Source organism: Penicillium alfredii (genome assembly GCF_028826965.1).
Source record: "Penicillium alfredii strain IBT 34128 chromosome Unknown utg000004l_segment0_segment0, whole genome shotgun sequence".
In the NCBI taxonomy this organism is placed as follows: domain Eukaryota; kingdom Fungi; phylum Ascomycota; class Eurotiomycetes; order Eurotiales; family Aspergillaceae; genus Penicillium; species Penicillium alfredii.
In genome coordinates, this window is record NW_026622701.1 from 179,305 (window position 1) to 192,421 (window position 13,117).

The 13,117-nt window shown below is 52.8% G+C and overlaps 5 protein-coding genes across 5 annotated transcripts; 2 read left to right on the forward strand and 3 right to left on the reverse strand.

The window, feature by feature from the left end:
* Positions 1-233: 233 nt before the first annotated feature.
* NUU61_001701 (FAD-binding oxidoreductase) lies at positions 234-1,914 on the reverse strand (the record flags this gene model as incomplete). Its single annotated transcript, XM_056652283.1, has 2 exons — positions 234-266; positions 316-1,914. 2 exons carry the CDS (start codon positions 1,912-1,914, stop codon positions 234-236), a joined length of 1,632 nt encoding a protein of 543 aa, XP_056513350.1.
* A 365-nt stretch (positions 1,915-2,279) lies between these two features.
* NUU61_001702 (uncharacterized protein) lies at positions 2,280-3,013 on the forward strand (the record flags this gene model as incomplete). The annotated part of the gene is made up of 2 exons (XM_056652284.1): positions 2,280-2,368; positions 2,413-3,013. 2 exons carry the CDS (start codon positions 2,280-2,282, stop codon positions 3,011-3,013), a joined length of 690 nt encoding a protein of 229 aa, XP_056513351.1.
* A 388-nt stretch (positions 3,014-3,401) lies between these two features.
* Positions 3,402-4,514, forward strand: NUU61_001703 (dTDP-4-dehydrorhamnose reductase family protein; the record flags this gene model as incomplete). The annotated part of the gene is made up of 4 exons (XM_056652285.1): positions 3,402-3,583; positions 3,644-3,663; positions 3,725-4,436; positions 4,487-4,514. 4 exons carry the CDS (start codon positions 3,402-3,404, stop codon positions 4,512-4,514), a joined length of 942 nt encoding a protein of 313 aa, XP_056513352.1.
* Positions 4,515-5,621: 1,107 nt separating this feature from the next.
* NUU61_001704 (ankyrin repeat domain-containing protein) lies at positions 5,622-6,239 on the reverse strand (the record flags this gene model as incomplete). Its single annotated transcript, XM_056652286.1, has 1 exon — positions 5,622-6,239. One exon carries the CDS (start codon positions 6,237-6,239, stop codon positions 5,622-5,624), a length of 618 nt encoding a protein of 205 aa, XP_056513353.1.
* A 672-nt stretch (positions 6,240-6,911) lies between these two features.
* Positions 6,912-12,327, reverse strand: NUU61_001705 (type I polyketide synthase; the record flags this gene model as incomplete). The annotated part of the gene is made up of 2 exons (XM_056652287.1): positions 6,912-12,185; positions 12,244-12,327. 2 exons carry the CDS (start codon positions 12,325-12,327, stop codon positions 6,912-6,914), a joined length of 5,358 nt encoding a protein of 1,785 aa, XP_056513354.1.
* Positions 12,328-13,117: the final 790 nt, after the last annotated feature.

Sequence of the window (13,117 nt, forward strand, 5' to 3'; positions counted from 1 at the left end):
GGCGTAAAGGGGTGGAGTATATTGAATGGTCTTTGTTCTAAACAAGCGCCGTCTCGCATGGCAACGGGTGGCCTGAGGCACCAGTGGGGAACCCAATAATTCGACGCAAGGACGATGTCCTCGACTGAATTACTTGTTGCAATGATGGTGATTATTGCAATTATTGTGGAATAATTAGAATAATTAACCCAGCTAGAACGATGCACGGCTTTTTATTTTATACACTACCCCATCTAGATGTACTTGTACGGGTTCATGATCCCATTCTATAGATATGTTAGCGACCAACCACCAAACAGCTACGTCAGCACCTACCGGGTCGTAGAACGACTTCAGCTGCTGCATCAGCTTCACCATCGTGTCATTCTGGCTGTATCCAATGAACTCCCGCTTGGCGACTCCCAAACCGTGCTCGGCACTGATGCTGCCCTGGCGTTTCTGGATCCACTCGTACACCCAGGGCTCGATGGCCTTCTCGACGTCCTTGTTGTACTGCCGCACCGAGACGTTCAGGTGCAGGTTCGAGTCACCCATGTGGCCGTATCCAACGACCGCGCGCACTGGGAAGGAATCGTCATCACCGACGAAGCCTTTCTGTGTCAATCGCTCGCGGCAGTCGTCCACAAGCTGGTATAGTTCCGACAATGGAATCGACACGTCGTACTTGTAGGTACCTCCCAGGTGGCTCAGGGACTCAGTGATCCCCTCACGCCAGCGCCACAGGGACTGGAACTGGGTCTCATCCTGGGCCAGCACGCCGTCGGCCACAATGCCCTCACCCATCACATTTTCGAGGAACGATTCCAGCTTGGCCATGTCGTGTTCGGCATTGGAACCGCTAGTCTCCACCACGCAGTAGAAGGGGTATTCGCCCTCGATAGGTTGTTTGTTGCCGGTGGACTCCTGGACCAGACGTTGGCTGCGACCATCCATCAGTTCGAATGCGGAGAGAATCTCCGAGAGCTGGCCCTTGGCGGCCAGGTAGGCCTGTTGGACCTGTTCGAAGCTCTCCAATCCAAAGTAGGCCACATTCACTGCCTTCGGTCGCGGCGGGCACAGAATAGAGACGGCAGTGACCAGGCCAATGGTGCCCTCGGAGCCGATAAACAGCTGCTTGAGGTCGTAACCCGTGTTGTTCTTCCGCAGGGTCGACAGGGAGTCGACGATAGTCCCGTCCGGCAGGACTGCCTCGATGCCCAGTACGTTACCGTGCAGGCTGCCGTAGCGCAGGAGTCGCAGACCACCGGCGTTGGTCGCGACATTGCCTCCAATGTGGCAAGACCCCTTGGCACCCAGGTCCAGGGGGAAGAGATGGTCGCGCTCTGCCAAGTACTGGTCGGCCACCTCGAGAATCACACCGGCGTCGGCAACAAGCACACCCGAAGCGCTGTCGAAGGACCGGATCTGGTTCATGCGCGAGGTGTTGATCACGATTTCATCAAAGACCGGCACCGACCCACCGACCAGACCGGTGTTTCCCCCCTGCGGCACAACAGCCAGCTTTCGTTCGTTGCAGTATCGCAGTACCTTGCTGACCTCCTCCGTGTTCTGGGGCTTCAGGACCAGCCGGGTGTGGCCACGGTACTTGCGCATCCAGTCGCTGTTGAAGGGCTCAATGTCGTCCGCCGCGTCGGTGGTTACGCCATCGACCACAGCCGACTGCGCCCCGAGCAGGTCCTTGAAGTAGGTCACATCGTCGGCGGTCACCTCCCCGAATTTCGGATCGCGCTTAAGGTTGGGGTATGCATCACTGGTGTATTTGATCTGGCGGATCTCGGCCTGGACAGTGGAGCTGGCGCTGAAGGTGCGCGCGGTCGCGCAGAGTGTCTGGGGAATGGCAGGTCGCAGGACCAAACGAGGGCGAGACACCCGGGTCCGTCGCAGGGCAGCAGTGAGGTTCCTGGCACCAGACATGGTGAGGGGTGTGGAGGGAAAGAGAACGGACGTTGGCAGATAAATTTTGAGCTCAGGTTCGGTGGAGATCCCGCTGATCTACCCTCTCGGCGAAATTCGGTCTTTGCTCAACTTTTCTTCTTTTTTTACGCCGTTTTTCTTTTCTTTTCTTTTCTTTTCCTGCATTTTGTTGGACTTCCAAAGCAGTCAACCAGTCACAACTCATGTTATTGAGTTCGTACCTTGACATGGGAAAGCGGCGCAAAGGGGTCTTCTCAGTCATGACCAACACCCCCTTGGGTTACCAACCTCAACGCCATGATTTCAGGTCCAGTCCTTACTTCTATTGCCGACCTCCTTGTGTCTTGTTTCAGGACATCGACATCATGGACTTCCAGGCGTATTATAAACTTGATGGAGGGGGGGGAGGAGGCTACTCTATGAACACGAGCTTTTGTACGACAACCGACGATGGGTATGTTCTAGTGAGATCTTCTGGAATCTGATCATTACCGACAGACATCTTCGGGAAACTGTGCAGCGAGAAGAGTCCTTGAAAGAGCGAGTCCATGCACTGCAGAAGATCACCGACAGTGAGGATGAGAAGGAGAAGGCACAGCTCAGTCAGTGGCAGCAGGAGCTGGATGACCTGCAGAGACAGTACTGGAATCAGATGCAATTGCTCGCGATTCATGAATCCTCACTCCCAACCGACCTGAGAAGGATGTATGGTTCGGTGCGAAAGAAGAATCCCAAGTGGTATCTCAATAGCGAGTTGAATGTCGACTGCGCAAGGCGAGGAGGGTGCTGTGGCCGGGACTGTGGCTGCTGCGCAAAGCGAGAGCCAACAGCCAACCGAACGAGAGGAATTGGCCACTGTTCGGTCAACTGTGGATGTTGCTCGCATATCCGGGGGTTTGATCTGACGGTGGAAGAGATGGAAAACGTGCACCAACAGCTCGACAAGACCCTGAAAGGCTCAAATCCCAACCATCTCATTGCTATGACTAGCGGCCTTTTTCCTGCAGCTCCAGTATCGCCTCCCAAGTCTAAGCCTCGGCGTCAACCTCAATCCAAATCCTCGATGTGGAAGCGAGTGGGACATATGCTGAAGCGTTGAATTGCTTGTGAAACTGCCCAATAGTTAAGAACTTGCTAAAAAACTCCATAGGTTGTGGGATTTGCTTCAGCTTCTCTCTTGTCAGGCCAGTGTTGGTTCTGGTCCATTGTATAGATCATCCTGTTGCCTCCACGGTCAATGCAGGTACCCCAGACATGAGACTACAGTCTATGAGCCAAAAATCGAGTAAGAAAAAGTAATTAAACCCCCTCATCTACTCATGATATATTCCCAGCGCCTTTTCATGTACATCCATGGATAAACCCAGTGAGAAATGCTGCGACAGCTGGACAGTCAGTTACGTCATGCGGGCCCCGCCATAGGAAAACAGGACCGATTTCTCTGTCCGGCCACGACTCTCTTCAACCCCAGCCATTGCCCCCCCAAAATGACTTCAACTGTTCTTGTGACTGGAGCCAGCGGACTCCTCGGACGCCAGATGTTCAACACTTTCCAGCATTCAGGTGTGCTGGTAGTTGGGCAGGGTTTCTCCCGCGCGACCCCGCCAACCATCCTCAAGGCAGACCTGGAGAAATCGGAGGAGATTAAGAATCTCCTGGACGAAGTCAAGTAAGAGAATGTGAGATTGAGCTACTGGGAATGATGCTGACCAGCTATTTTTACTGTCAGGCCCCAGATTGTCATCCATTGTGAGCTAGACATTTTGCGTGTCAAAAATTCAAGCTTGGACTTGAGCTGACCCGTGAATAGGTGCGGCAAACAAGTCCCCAGACCTATGTGACAAGAACCCTGAGCAAGCGCGCAAGGTCAATGTCGAGGCTACCCGGTCGTTGGCACAGGAATGCTCGTCGCGCGGGGCATTCTTGATCTACATCTCGACCGACTACGTCTTCCCGGGAGCTGAAGGTGAGGCGCCCTATGAAACAGACGCGGAAACTCGACCGCCGAATCTGTACGGGCAGCTCAAGCGGGACGGGGAATTGGCCGTCTTGGAGGCCACCCGCGACACGGGAGTCGGGGTGGTGCTGCGTGTCCCGGTACTGTACGGATCCGCAAAAGAGAACTCGGAGAGTGCAGTGAACACCCTGGTGGACGCGGTCAAGAAATCACAGGATGAAAATGCCGGTATCAAAATGGACGACTGGTCCCAGCGGTACCCGACCAACACCGAGGACGTGGCGCGGGTGTGCCGCGACATTGTCATCAAGTATCTGCGGGAAAAACGCAGGATAAAGGAGTTTCCACACATCCTGCAGTTCACTTCTGAGGACCGCATGACCAAGTATGAGATTTGCGAGAAGCTCGCCGAGGTGCTCGGGGTGTCGATTCCCGGCATGATTCGCAACAAGCAAGGGAATGACCCCAACGCTGGTGCCCAGCGGCCATATGACACGCATCTCTCGACCAAAGCCTTGACGGAGCTTGGTATTGATGTGCGGACAATGGATTTTGTTGCGTGGTGGTAAGTCTGGTCGTCCGAATAGGAAGATGCTATACTCACGGTGGCTGCAGGCGCAAACAGTTGGAGACCAATCGGTAGAGGGAAAAATGGGGATCTACTCGATCGATCCTGAAGGATGAGAAAAAGAAAAAGAAAACCTAGACGAGATTCAGCTCAAAGATGATCAAAAGGAACACCTTGGTTCAACACTTCTCACCGAGGATCAAATAGTTTGGCGTAGATCTCCTCGGTGACTCTATTTGTATGCACGATCCTTCACAAAGCTTTAAGGATCCCCGGCCTGGGTCGGGAGATGGATATCTATTTACAAAGAGGCCGTTTAACCTCCCGCTGTCCATGCTATTAACCCATTTAGGAGAGCCCGTCGCCCCCGCTATAGAAGGAGACGAGTCTATATATATTATCTTACCGTGGTGACCTTATAGATTAAATAATCCATCTAGCTAGAACCTTCCGTCTACAAAAGAAAAAAATATAAATAAGGCGAATTAAAACGTATATACCCTATTAGCGAAATCCTCCCTAATCCTTTACTAAGACTATAGAGAGCTAACTATTCCTATCTCTATACTCTTAATCTAAGCCTATAATAGCTAATTATACATAGGTCTTAGATAGAATCTAAAAGATAATACCTTTACTAAACTTAATTAGGCTTAGAGAGGGACTGAAGGTTTAGTAAAACGTCTTTACTATAGCTATAAAAGTCTCTATTTTTTCCCTATATAATAAAAGATATTAAAAGTTAATTATAGAAACGCTTGTTCGTTAATATTCTATATATATCTTCTATTAAGAATGAAAAAGATTATAATAGGCCTATAGTTAGTGTGGAATCATGGGCCACCATCCGTGCATAACCACATAGACTAAAAGTCCAACAATTCTGCTGACTAGTCAGCAGAATGTTATGGTGGATATATATAGCAGCGATATCACATTAGTAGTGACTTTATTTTAGAAATCTTTAATAGAACTCCTAAAGAAAATCGATTAGGACTGATAGAGCTATTATAAAGGGTCTATAAAAATAGTGAGGCATGAGGTTATTCCTAACTGACGGAAGGGGTAGATCAGGTGATCGCAGGCCAGTCAGTACGGTACTGCCCCTGCCCTTCTCCTCTGCCATCTTCATCAAAAGCGCGCGCTGCTTGGCATTTTGCATTTGGTTTCTCACCGAGTCCATCACGACGTTTCCACCATTGACTCTATCGGACAGTAACTGGATAACTTCCACATGACCTCCAACGCAGGCGGCATGTAATGGTGTCCAGTCGTCCACTCTTTCAAATTGACATCGGCACCGTTTTCAAGCAACATTCGAACCATGCTATCAGAGCCTCTCAGGGATGCTTTATGCAGCGCTGTGCTTCCTTTCATGTCTTGCCAGTTGATGTTGGCATTATGTTCTAGTAGCAATCGCGCTACTGGAACGGTTCCCCCTTGCGCAGTCCAGCAAAGGGCAGTCTGGCCAGTATCATTTTCGGCTTGGACACAGGCGCCACCTTCTAACAAAAGCCGTGTGATCTCCTCCTTTGTGACAGACCAATGCAAGGCGGAATCGTCATATCTATCCGTAGAATCGACCTTGGCTCCGTTCCGCAAAAGCGTCCGTACTGTTTCTTCGTGTCCGACCGATACTGCGAAATCCAACGCTGTGCTACCCCATTCGTCCCTAGCATTCACGTTGACACCACTGTCTAGCAGTTTCCGCAAAATTGCCTCTTGACCTTCCTCGGCTGCTAAAAATAGCGCTTTTTCGTGAATCTCGCTTCCAGCGTCCAGGTCACGGCATTGCTCCATCAGCTTCGTTATTAGCTCGACATCGCCATTGACTACCGCCCAGTTGAGAGCGGTTCAATCTGGGATATCACTGCAAGTCCAATGCAGCAGACTCGGCGTTGAAGGAAATATCATTAGCCTAGAAATTTCTGAGCGATTTATACAGCCACGGCGCGCTCGTCACTCCATATTGCCTTTATGATCGAGTAGTAGACGAAAAGGAGTTGTGCAAAAGTTGAGGCTAAGAAAACCCAACCTAAAAAGATACTGAAATGGACTGTATAAAGTCCAATCAGTGTGTTCACACTTTTTGTGGTCTAGCGGTCATTCTGGTTGACAAAGGTCAATGTCAACCAGAAAAAATGACCGCTGTTTCAGCGCCAAGCAACTCCGTATTAGTCAGCCATTGTCGTGACACTCACTAGTTATTTGTGTCGGCTATGTCGCAAGTTTATTGCTTTAGCAGTCGATATACGTGTCCAGATAGAGCAGATTGAAGGTATTTAGGAGAGTATTCCGCAGATATTTTTAGAGATCAGACCCTCATACATTCGTTTCTTTGGCTATGAGATTACTAGCGTATTCCGAACATCAGATTGTTTGACAACCTGACAATTTTGGTCGGATAACTAATTAACTAGTTAAACAAGCCCTAAAATGGATGACCCAGGGTTCGGCGGACGAGGGGATAAACTAATTTCCCACCTTCTCAGCAAACCAATCTATCAAATGACTAAGAGTCGGATGACTCCACGTCAGCGTAGGCGGCACATTTGTTCTCAGCGTCGCCTGCAACTGTCGTCTCAGACTTGCCGTCATCACGGAGTCGACTCCCAAGTCCGACAGAGCCGCCTTGCTATCCACATCCTCAGCTCCCATTTGCAGCACATTTGCGATGCAGCGGCGGATCTTCTCTTCGAGGTAGGCCTTGAGCTCCGGGGCGGAATTGGGGATGACACCATTGGCGTCGCTCGTTTCACCAAAGGAGCCAGCGCCAGAGTCCGCAGATGACCTATTGCCGACACGTCGCACGGCTATGTCATTGAGAATCGGTGTTGGCAGGGGCTCGCCGTCACCAAAGGCCAAACTGCGGAGGACGACACCGTGGTCCATGTTGTACTTGGCAAGATGTTGCCAGGCGTCGAAGGCCTCCTGGTGCGTTAAATCAGTAATACCCTTGCTTTCCAGCTCGGCATTGATAAAGTCCGTGCTGGCACCCATGCCCATTCCGCGCCAGGAGGTCCACTGGAACGCTACAGCGTTATCACCCTGGCGGTGGCGGTGCGTGGCCAGGGTGTCCAGGAAGGCGTTTCCGCTGCCATAGGAGCTCTGACCTGTGAAACCGACGAGCTGGCCGCAGGACGAGAAGAGGACGAAAAAGTCTACGCTCTTGGGGGGGAAGACCTCGTGTAGTGCGAGGGCGCCTTGCACTTTGGGTGCGAGAACCCGGGCGAAGGCGTCTTTGGTGGTTCTCATGACCAGTTGGTTGTCCAGGACACCAGCAGCGTGGACGACTCCAAGAACAGGCGGAAGGGAGAGACAGTCAAGGGTGGAGGAGAGTCGGTACGCAGCATCACGTGCGCTGATGTCCAGTGACAATACATAAACAGTTGCGCCCCGGCTTTCCAGGGTTTGGATCTGGGAAATGGCCTGTGCGAGCTCACCCTCGACGGTACCCCAGGTCTTGCGTGGGGGCAGAGCGCGCCGCGAGATGAGAATAAAGCGGCGGGCACCCTTTTCAACGAGAAAGTTTGCCACAGACAGACCAAGCACTCCCAGGCCGCCGGTGATCAGGTAAGTTCCATCGGCTCGGGGCAGCAAAGGTGACGTCTGCGAGGCAGGACGGAGCTTGTCGCGAGGGAGACTGCGGAAGCGGGCGGTGCGGGCCACTCCATCGCGTATGCGGATGATATCGGAACCTTGGATGTACCGCAGTGTAGACAGTGGGAAAATGGTGTCCTCTGTGTCAATGAGTCCACCGAATTGGTCTGAATGCTCGCTCGCCATGACTCGGCTCAGCCCAACCAGTGCGCCGTGGGCCAAAGCCGTCGCGGAGTCTCCCTCGGTGGCTTTGGGAGTCAGCACAAACAATTTGGATGCGATCGAGCCGTTGACAATAAACTTCATGGTTTCCAACAGTTCCCAGGTGAAATCTTCCGATGCTTGTAGGACCTCCTGCAGAGACTGCACCTCACCAGGAATATAAACAATGGCCGTTTCTTTGTTCAGCAGCAGAGAGCCAGCCTGGGCCGCAAGGTCTCTGGCAGAGTCCACCTGGAATGCTCGCACCTTCGCTGGCAGAGTCTGCGCATACTTCTCGCGCAAGACCAGGCTGTTAGAGACGACGACGACCCGGGAGATAGGCAGAGGCTCCTCCACGGGGCCGACCGGAGGCCATGCGATCTGATGCACCAGACTCTCTATGCTGCCATTGATACCAGGGGTACCTTCAATCTCGGAGAAGCGCATTGATGTGAACTTGGCAATAACCTCACCAGCATCGTTGCAGACGCTGACGTGGGAAGCAAGCGCGGTGTCGGACGCCTCTTCCACATACAACCAGCCGGTCTTGGGCGGGTTGTCGCGGGTGAAGATCTCAACCTTCTGGACCTGGGCAGGCATGCGCAGACGAGGCTCGTTGAAAAAGATAGTGGAGCCGACCGAGGTAGCGGCATCAAGAATCGGAGCCCATGACGAGGCATCCCAGGGTAAGGCGGTGCCAGCAGCAACATTGGGCGCAACATCAACACGTGCGATCATGTGTTTGGTGTTGCCGTAGTGCTCCTGGATGGCCCAGGGGAAGCCCATGGCCGACACGCCAACCTTGTCCAGATAATCGATCGAAAAGTCATCGCGAAGGCGGGTGCCGATGCGAGTTTTGACGGCGTCGACATCGATAGGTTCGGGGGTGGTAGGCAGGATCTGTGTGGACTCATTCTCCCACCGTGCGGTGGTGTGCGTTACCCATGAAACACCGTCAGCGGTGGACTCTTCATTCTGGGTCAGCCGTGACATGATCTTCACCTCATCCTGCTGCACGAGAATCTGCACCGAGCGAGGGGCATTCATGGCAACGGGCACGCGCAGCATGACGTTCCGCAAAACATTGGCCGCTGTGCCTTTTAACAAGGTGTTAATCAAACCCGCAGCTGGGACGATCTCTGTGCCATGCAGGGGATGGCTGCCAGGAAATGGCTTGGTGTCATTGTCAAGGCAAGTGGTGTAGACAACTGTCTGGGTACCGGCCACACCAATGCGCTGACCGAGCAACGTGTGCTTGTCAACGTCGTGAGTCAATCCCGTGTTGATCGGACCCGTTTCAATCTTACGCCAGGCGGGTCGATGTATCCAGGTGGTCGTAGGGAGGCCACTAGCCCAAGGCCCAGGAAGCTGGGTCTTCCAGTTGACCTTAATACCACAGCAGTGCAATTGCGCGATTGCATTAAGGATGTTCTTTTCACTTGGTTTCTGGCGCTGCAGCGTAGGCACGACTAAGTAATCCTCAAGACCGGCATCAGCTAATGTTTCGGTAATGGAGTAGGATACAAGCGGGTGGCTAGACACTTCGAGGAAAATTCGGTAGCCGTCCTCAATGGCTGCTCTGACAGCAGGCATCAGACGAACCGGGTTGACCATATTATTAGCCCAATATTTGGGCCCGCGAGTATCGCGGCCACGGGGATCCAGAAGGGAAGTGGAGTACAGTTCAGTGGAAGGAGACGTTGGGCCCAAGTCCTCCAGGGTGGCGAGGAGGGGCTCAATCAGTTGGGCCAACATGGGGCTGTGGAAAGCGATGTCGGTGCGGACGGTGAAAGTCTTGATGCCACGATCCTTGAAAGCCTCGACCGCCTGCTCAATCGCCGCCTTCACTCCCGCAACAACACAAGATGAGGGAGAGGTGTCAATCGCCGCCACAAGATCAGTGCGACCTTCAAGCTCTTGTGCAATTATAGAGTACGGCTTGCTGACCAGGATCATACCCCCTTGACCCATGACTTTCCGGTAGAGCATAGCCCGGCGAGCGACAATGCGAGCGCCATCTTCCGTGGTAATAGCTCCTGCAATGGCACTCGCTGCAATTTCACCTACAGAATGTCCGATGACAGCCTGTGGGAAAACACCCTTGCGATTCAAGACCGCGCTGATGCCAATCTGCATGATGTACGTCAGGATCTGGACCTCGTCCGAGGCACCGAAATCCCCGCTCTGGAGAAGGGCAGTAGGCGAGACTCCGATTTCTGCTTGCACAATCGCATCGAGAGGCCCAATGGCCTCAACAAAGACTGGGTTGAGCAGCATCTCCTTGCCCATATCAGTCCACTGAGCACCGTGGCCAGAGAACAGCCAGACTACATCCTTGCGCACGTCCGATCCGTACACGCGGTTCTGGGTGATCCAAGGGTGGTTCGAGCCTTCGATCAGGTTATCCAGAACCTTGACAGCGTCTTCATGACTGTCAACCACCATGGCAGCACGGTAGTCATGGTGGTCGCGGCGCAATGCCAAAGTCGTGGTGATGGCGTCCAAGTCCTGCTGACGACCAACTTTGGACTGGAGCCAGTCCTTCAACGTGCGCGCCTGCAGCGAAAGACGCTTCTCCTGAGGTCCTGACAGCAGAAGTAGGACCGGGCCGGTGTTTTGAGCACAGGGGATAGGTGCCAAAGGAGACTGAGGCGTGCTGAATGCCTCAATAACAGCGTGCGAGACAGTGCCGCCGTAACCATACGAGCTAACCGCAGCGCGACGGGGCTGGATTGTCTCGGGCCATTTGGTAATCTCCTGCACAACCTTGACACCGGCGGTCTCCCAGTCAACGCGGCTATTGAGCGTCCTCAGGTTGGCTTGGGGAGCCAGGACACCTTTAGCCACGGCCATGACGGCCTTGATGAAGCCCATGGCACCCGCACCGGCCTCTAGATGGCCTATGTTGGGCTTGATAGAGCCGATGAAACAGGGGCTGCCTTGCTTGCGGCCCACTCCGTACACGCCCGCGAGGGCGGAAACTTCGGTCGGGTCACCCAGCGGAGTGGACGTCGCGTGAGCCTCGACATACTGCACCGAGAGTGGGTCGATATCCCCGACTTTGAGTGCCTTGCGGGCAACGAGCTGCTGGGCCTTCGCGTTGGGCGCCATGATACCGTTGGTCTTGCCGTCCTGGGCCACGGCACTACCCTTAATAATAGCCTGGATGTGGTCGCCGTCGCGGATAGCCTGGGAAACGTCCTTAAGAATGATAGAAGCGGCACCCTCTCCGCGCCCGTATCCCTTGGCGTCGTTGTCGAAGGAGCGGCAACAGCCCTCAGACGAGATAGCGCCCGCCTGATCGAGGACGCGAGTCAGGCCAGGTCCACAGAGGGCATTAACACCGCCGACGATAGCAATCCTGGACTCTCTGAGAATGATCGACTGTATACCATGGTGGACAGAAACAAGTGAAGAGGCGCATGCCGCGTCGACCGCAGTACTGGGACCCATTAGGTTGAGGTGGTATGAAATACGATTGGGGATGCCGCAGTACGCACTGCCAATGCCCATCCAGGCTTCAACGTTAGGTAGATCCTCTAGCAAAAGCTTGGAGTAGTCGTCAGAGTTGACCCCCCAGAATACAGCCGTGTCGCTGCCTGATAGGTCCTTGGCTGGAATTCCTGCGTTCTCAAGGGCTTCCCAGGTGACTTCCAACGAGAGCCGCTGCTGGGGGTCCATCTGTTCTGCCTCCTTGGGTGAAATGCCAAAGAACTGGCCGTCAAAGGCCTCGATATTGTCAACGAAATAGCCGCGCGAGGTGGTCTGGCTTAGAATCTTGGGGTTGCGTGGGTCACGACGGTGGTAGGGCTCCCAGCGCATGGGAGGGACCTCACCCGAGGCGTCCTTCTGATCCAACAGCGACTGCCAGAGCTGCTCGGGGTTGTTGTTCCCGCCGGCGGTACGGCAGGCCATGCCAACAACGGCGACGTCGTTGTTGTGCTCCTAAGAGTTCTTGTCTTAGCGAGGTGTGGAGGTTATGGGAGACGGCAATGGCACTTACATACTGCCAGAACTCGGTGTTGGTATTGATGATCTCCGGAGACATCCTCTCCGGAGCAGTGGAGTCGATGTGGATAGGGGCCATTGTGATGGTGGTGGTCATTTTAAACCAACGGATTGATGTTTAGTCTGTTGAAGTTGAACTATATAGGTCTATAGATGTGTAATGTGCTGTCGAGAAATGACTCTTGGCTGCTGAATAACTACCAACCTATAGTCATAGTCTTCTGAAGCACATAGTCTCTAGGGTTCATATGATATTTTTCACGTAGTGTATCTGTAAGGTCTTCCTTCCATCTTTGTCTTTATGCAGACTTCTTATCTGGACATATGGAGTCTGCTAGCCCTGTAGCACGTCAGTCACAACATGTTCTGAAAGGGATAAAGAAAGAGCCCATTTCCTGGACTTAGAGCCAAGCTCCCTGTTAGAACACCGGAGTCATGGGGAACTTGTGATATCTACTTCAGGAGAGAGCATTCTATTTTGTGAACATACACCTGGACGTAATATACAGAAGTGCATAGCTCTGCATGTAAAATGTTGAGCAGGACCAACACATGTTTTACCAATACAGTGGGGTGACAAAAGTCTGGAGACCCCCTCCGATTCAGAAAGAGTTCTCGGATGTGCCGACCAAAAGGCAACTTATTTTGACGTTAGGACAACGTTAGCTTACTGAAGATTAATTCGCCATCGCCGTGACGACTCTAGTTAGTTAACTATCTCAGATCTGTCAGCACAAATGGTATTTTTGGGTTACACCAGCAATGCAGCGGTCATTTGAAACGAATGTATGAGGGTCTAATCCTCTACACTATCTACATATTCTACCCCTTAAATCCTTAAATTTATCACGCGTTAGCTTCCATAAGAG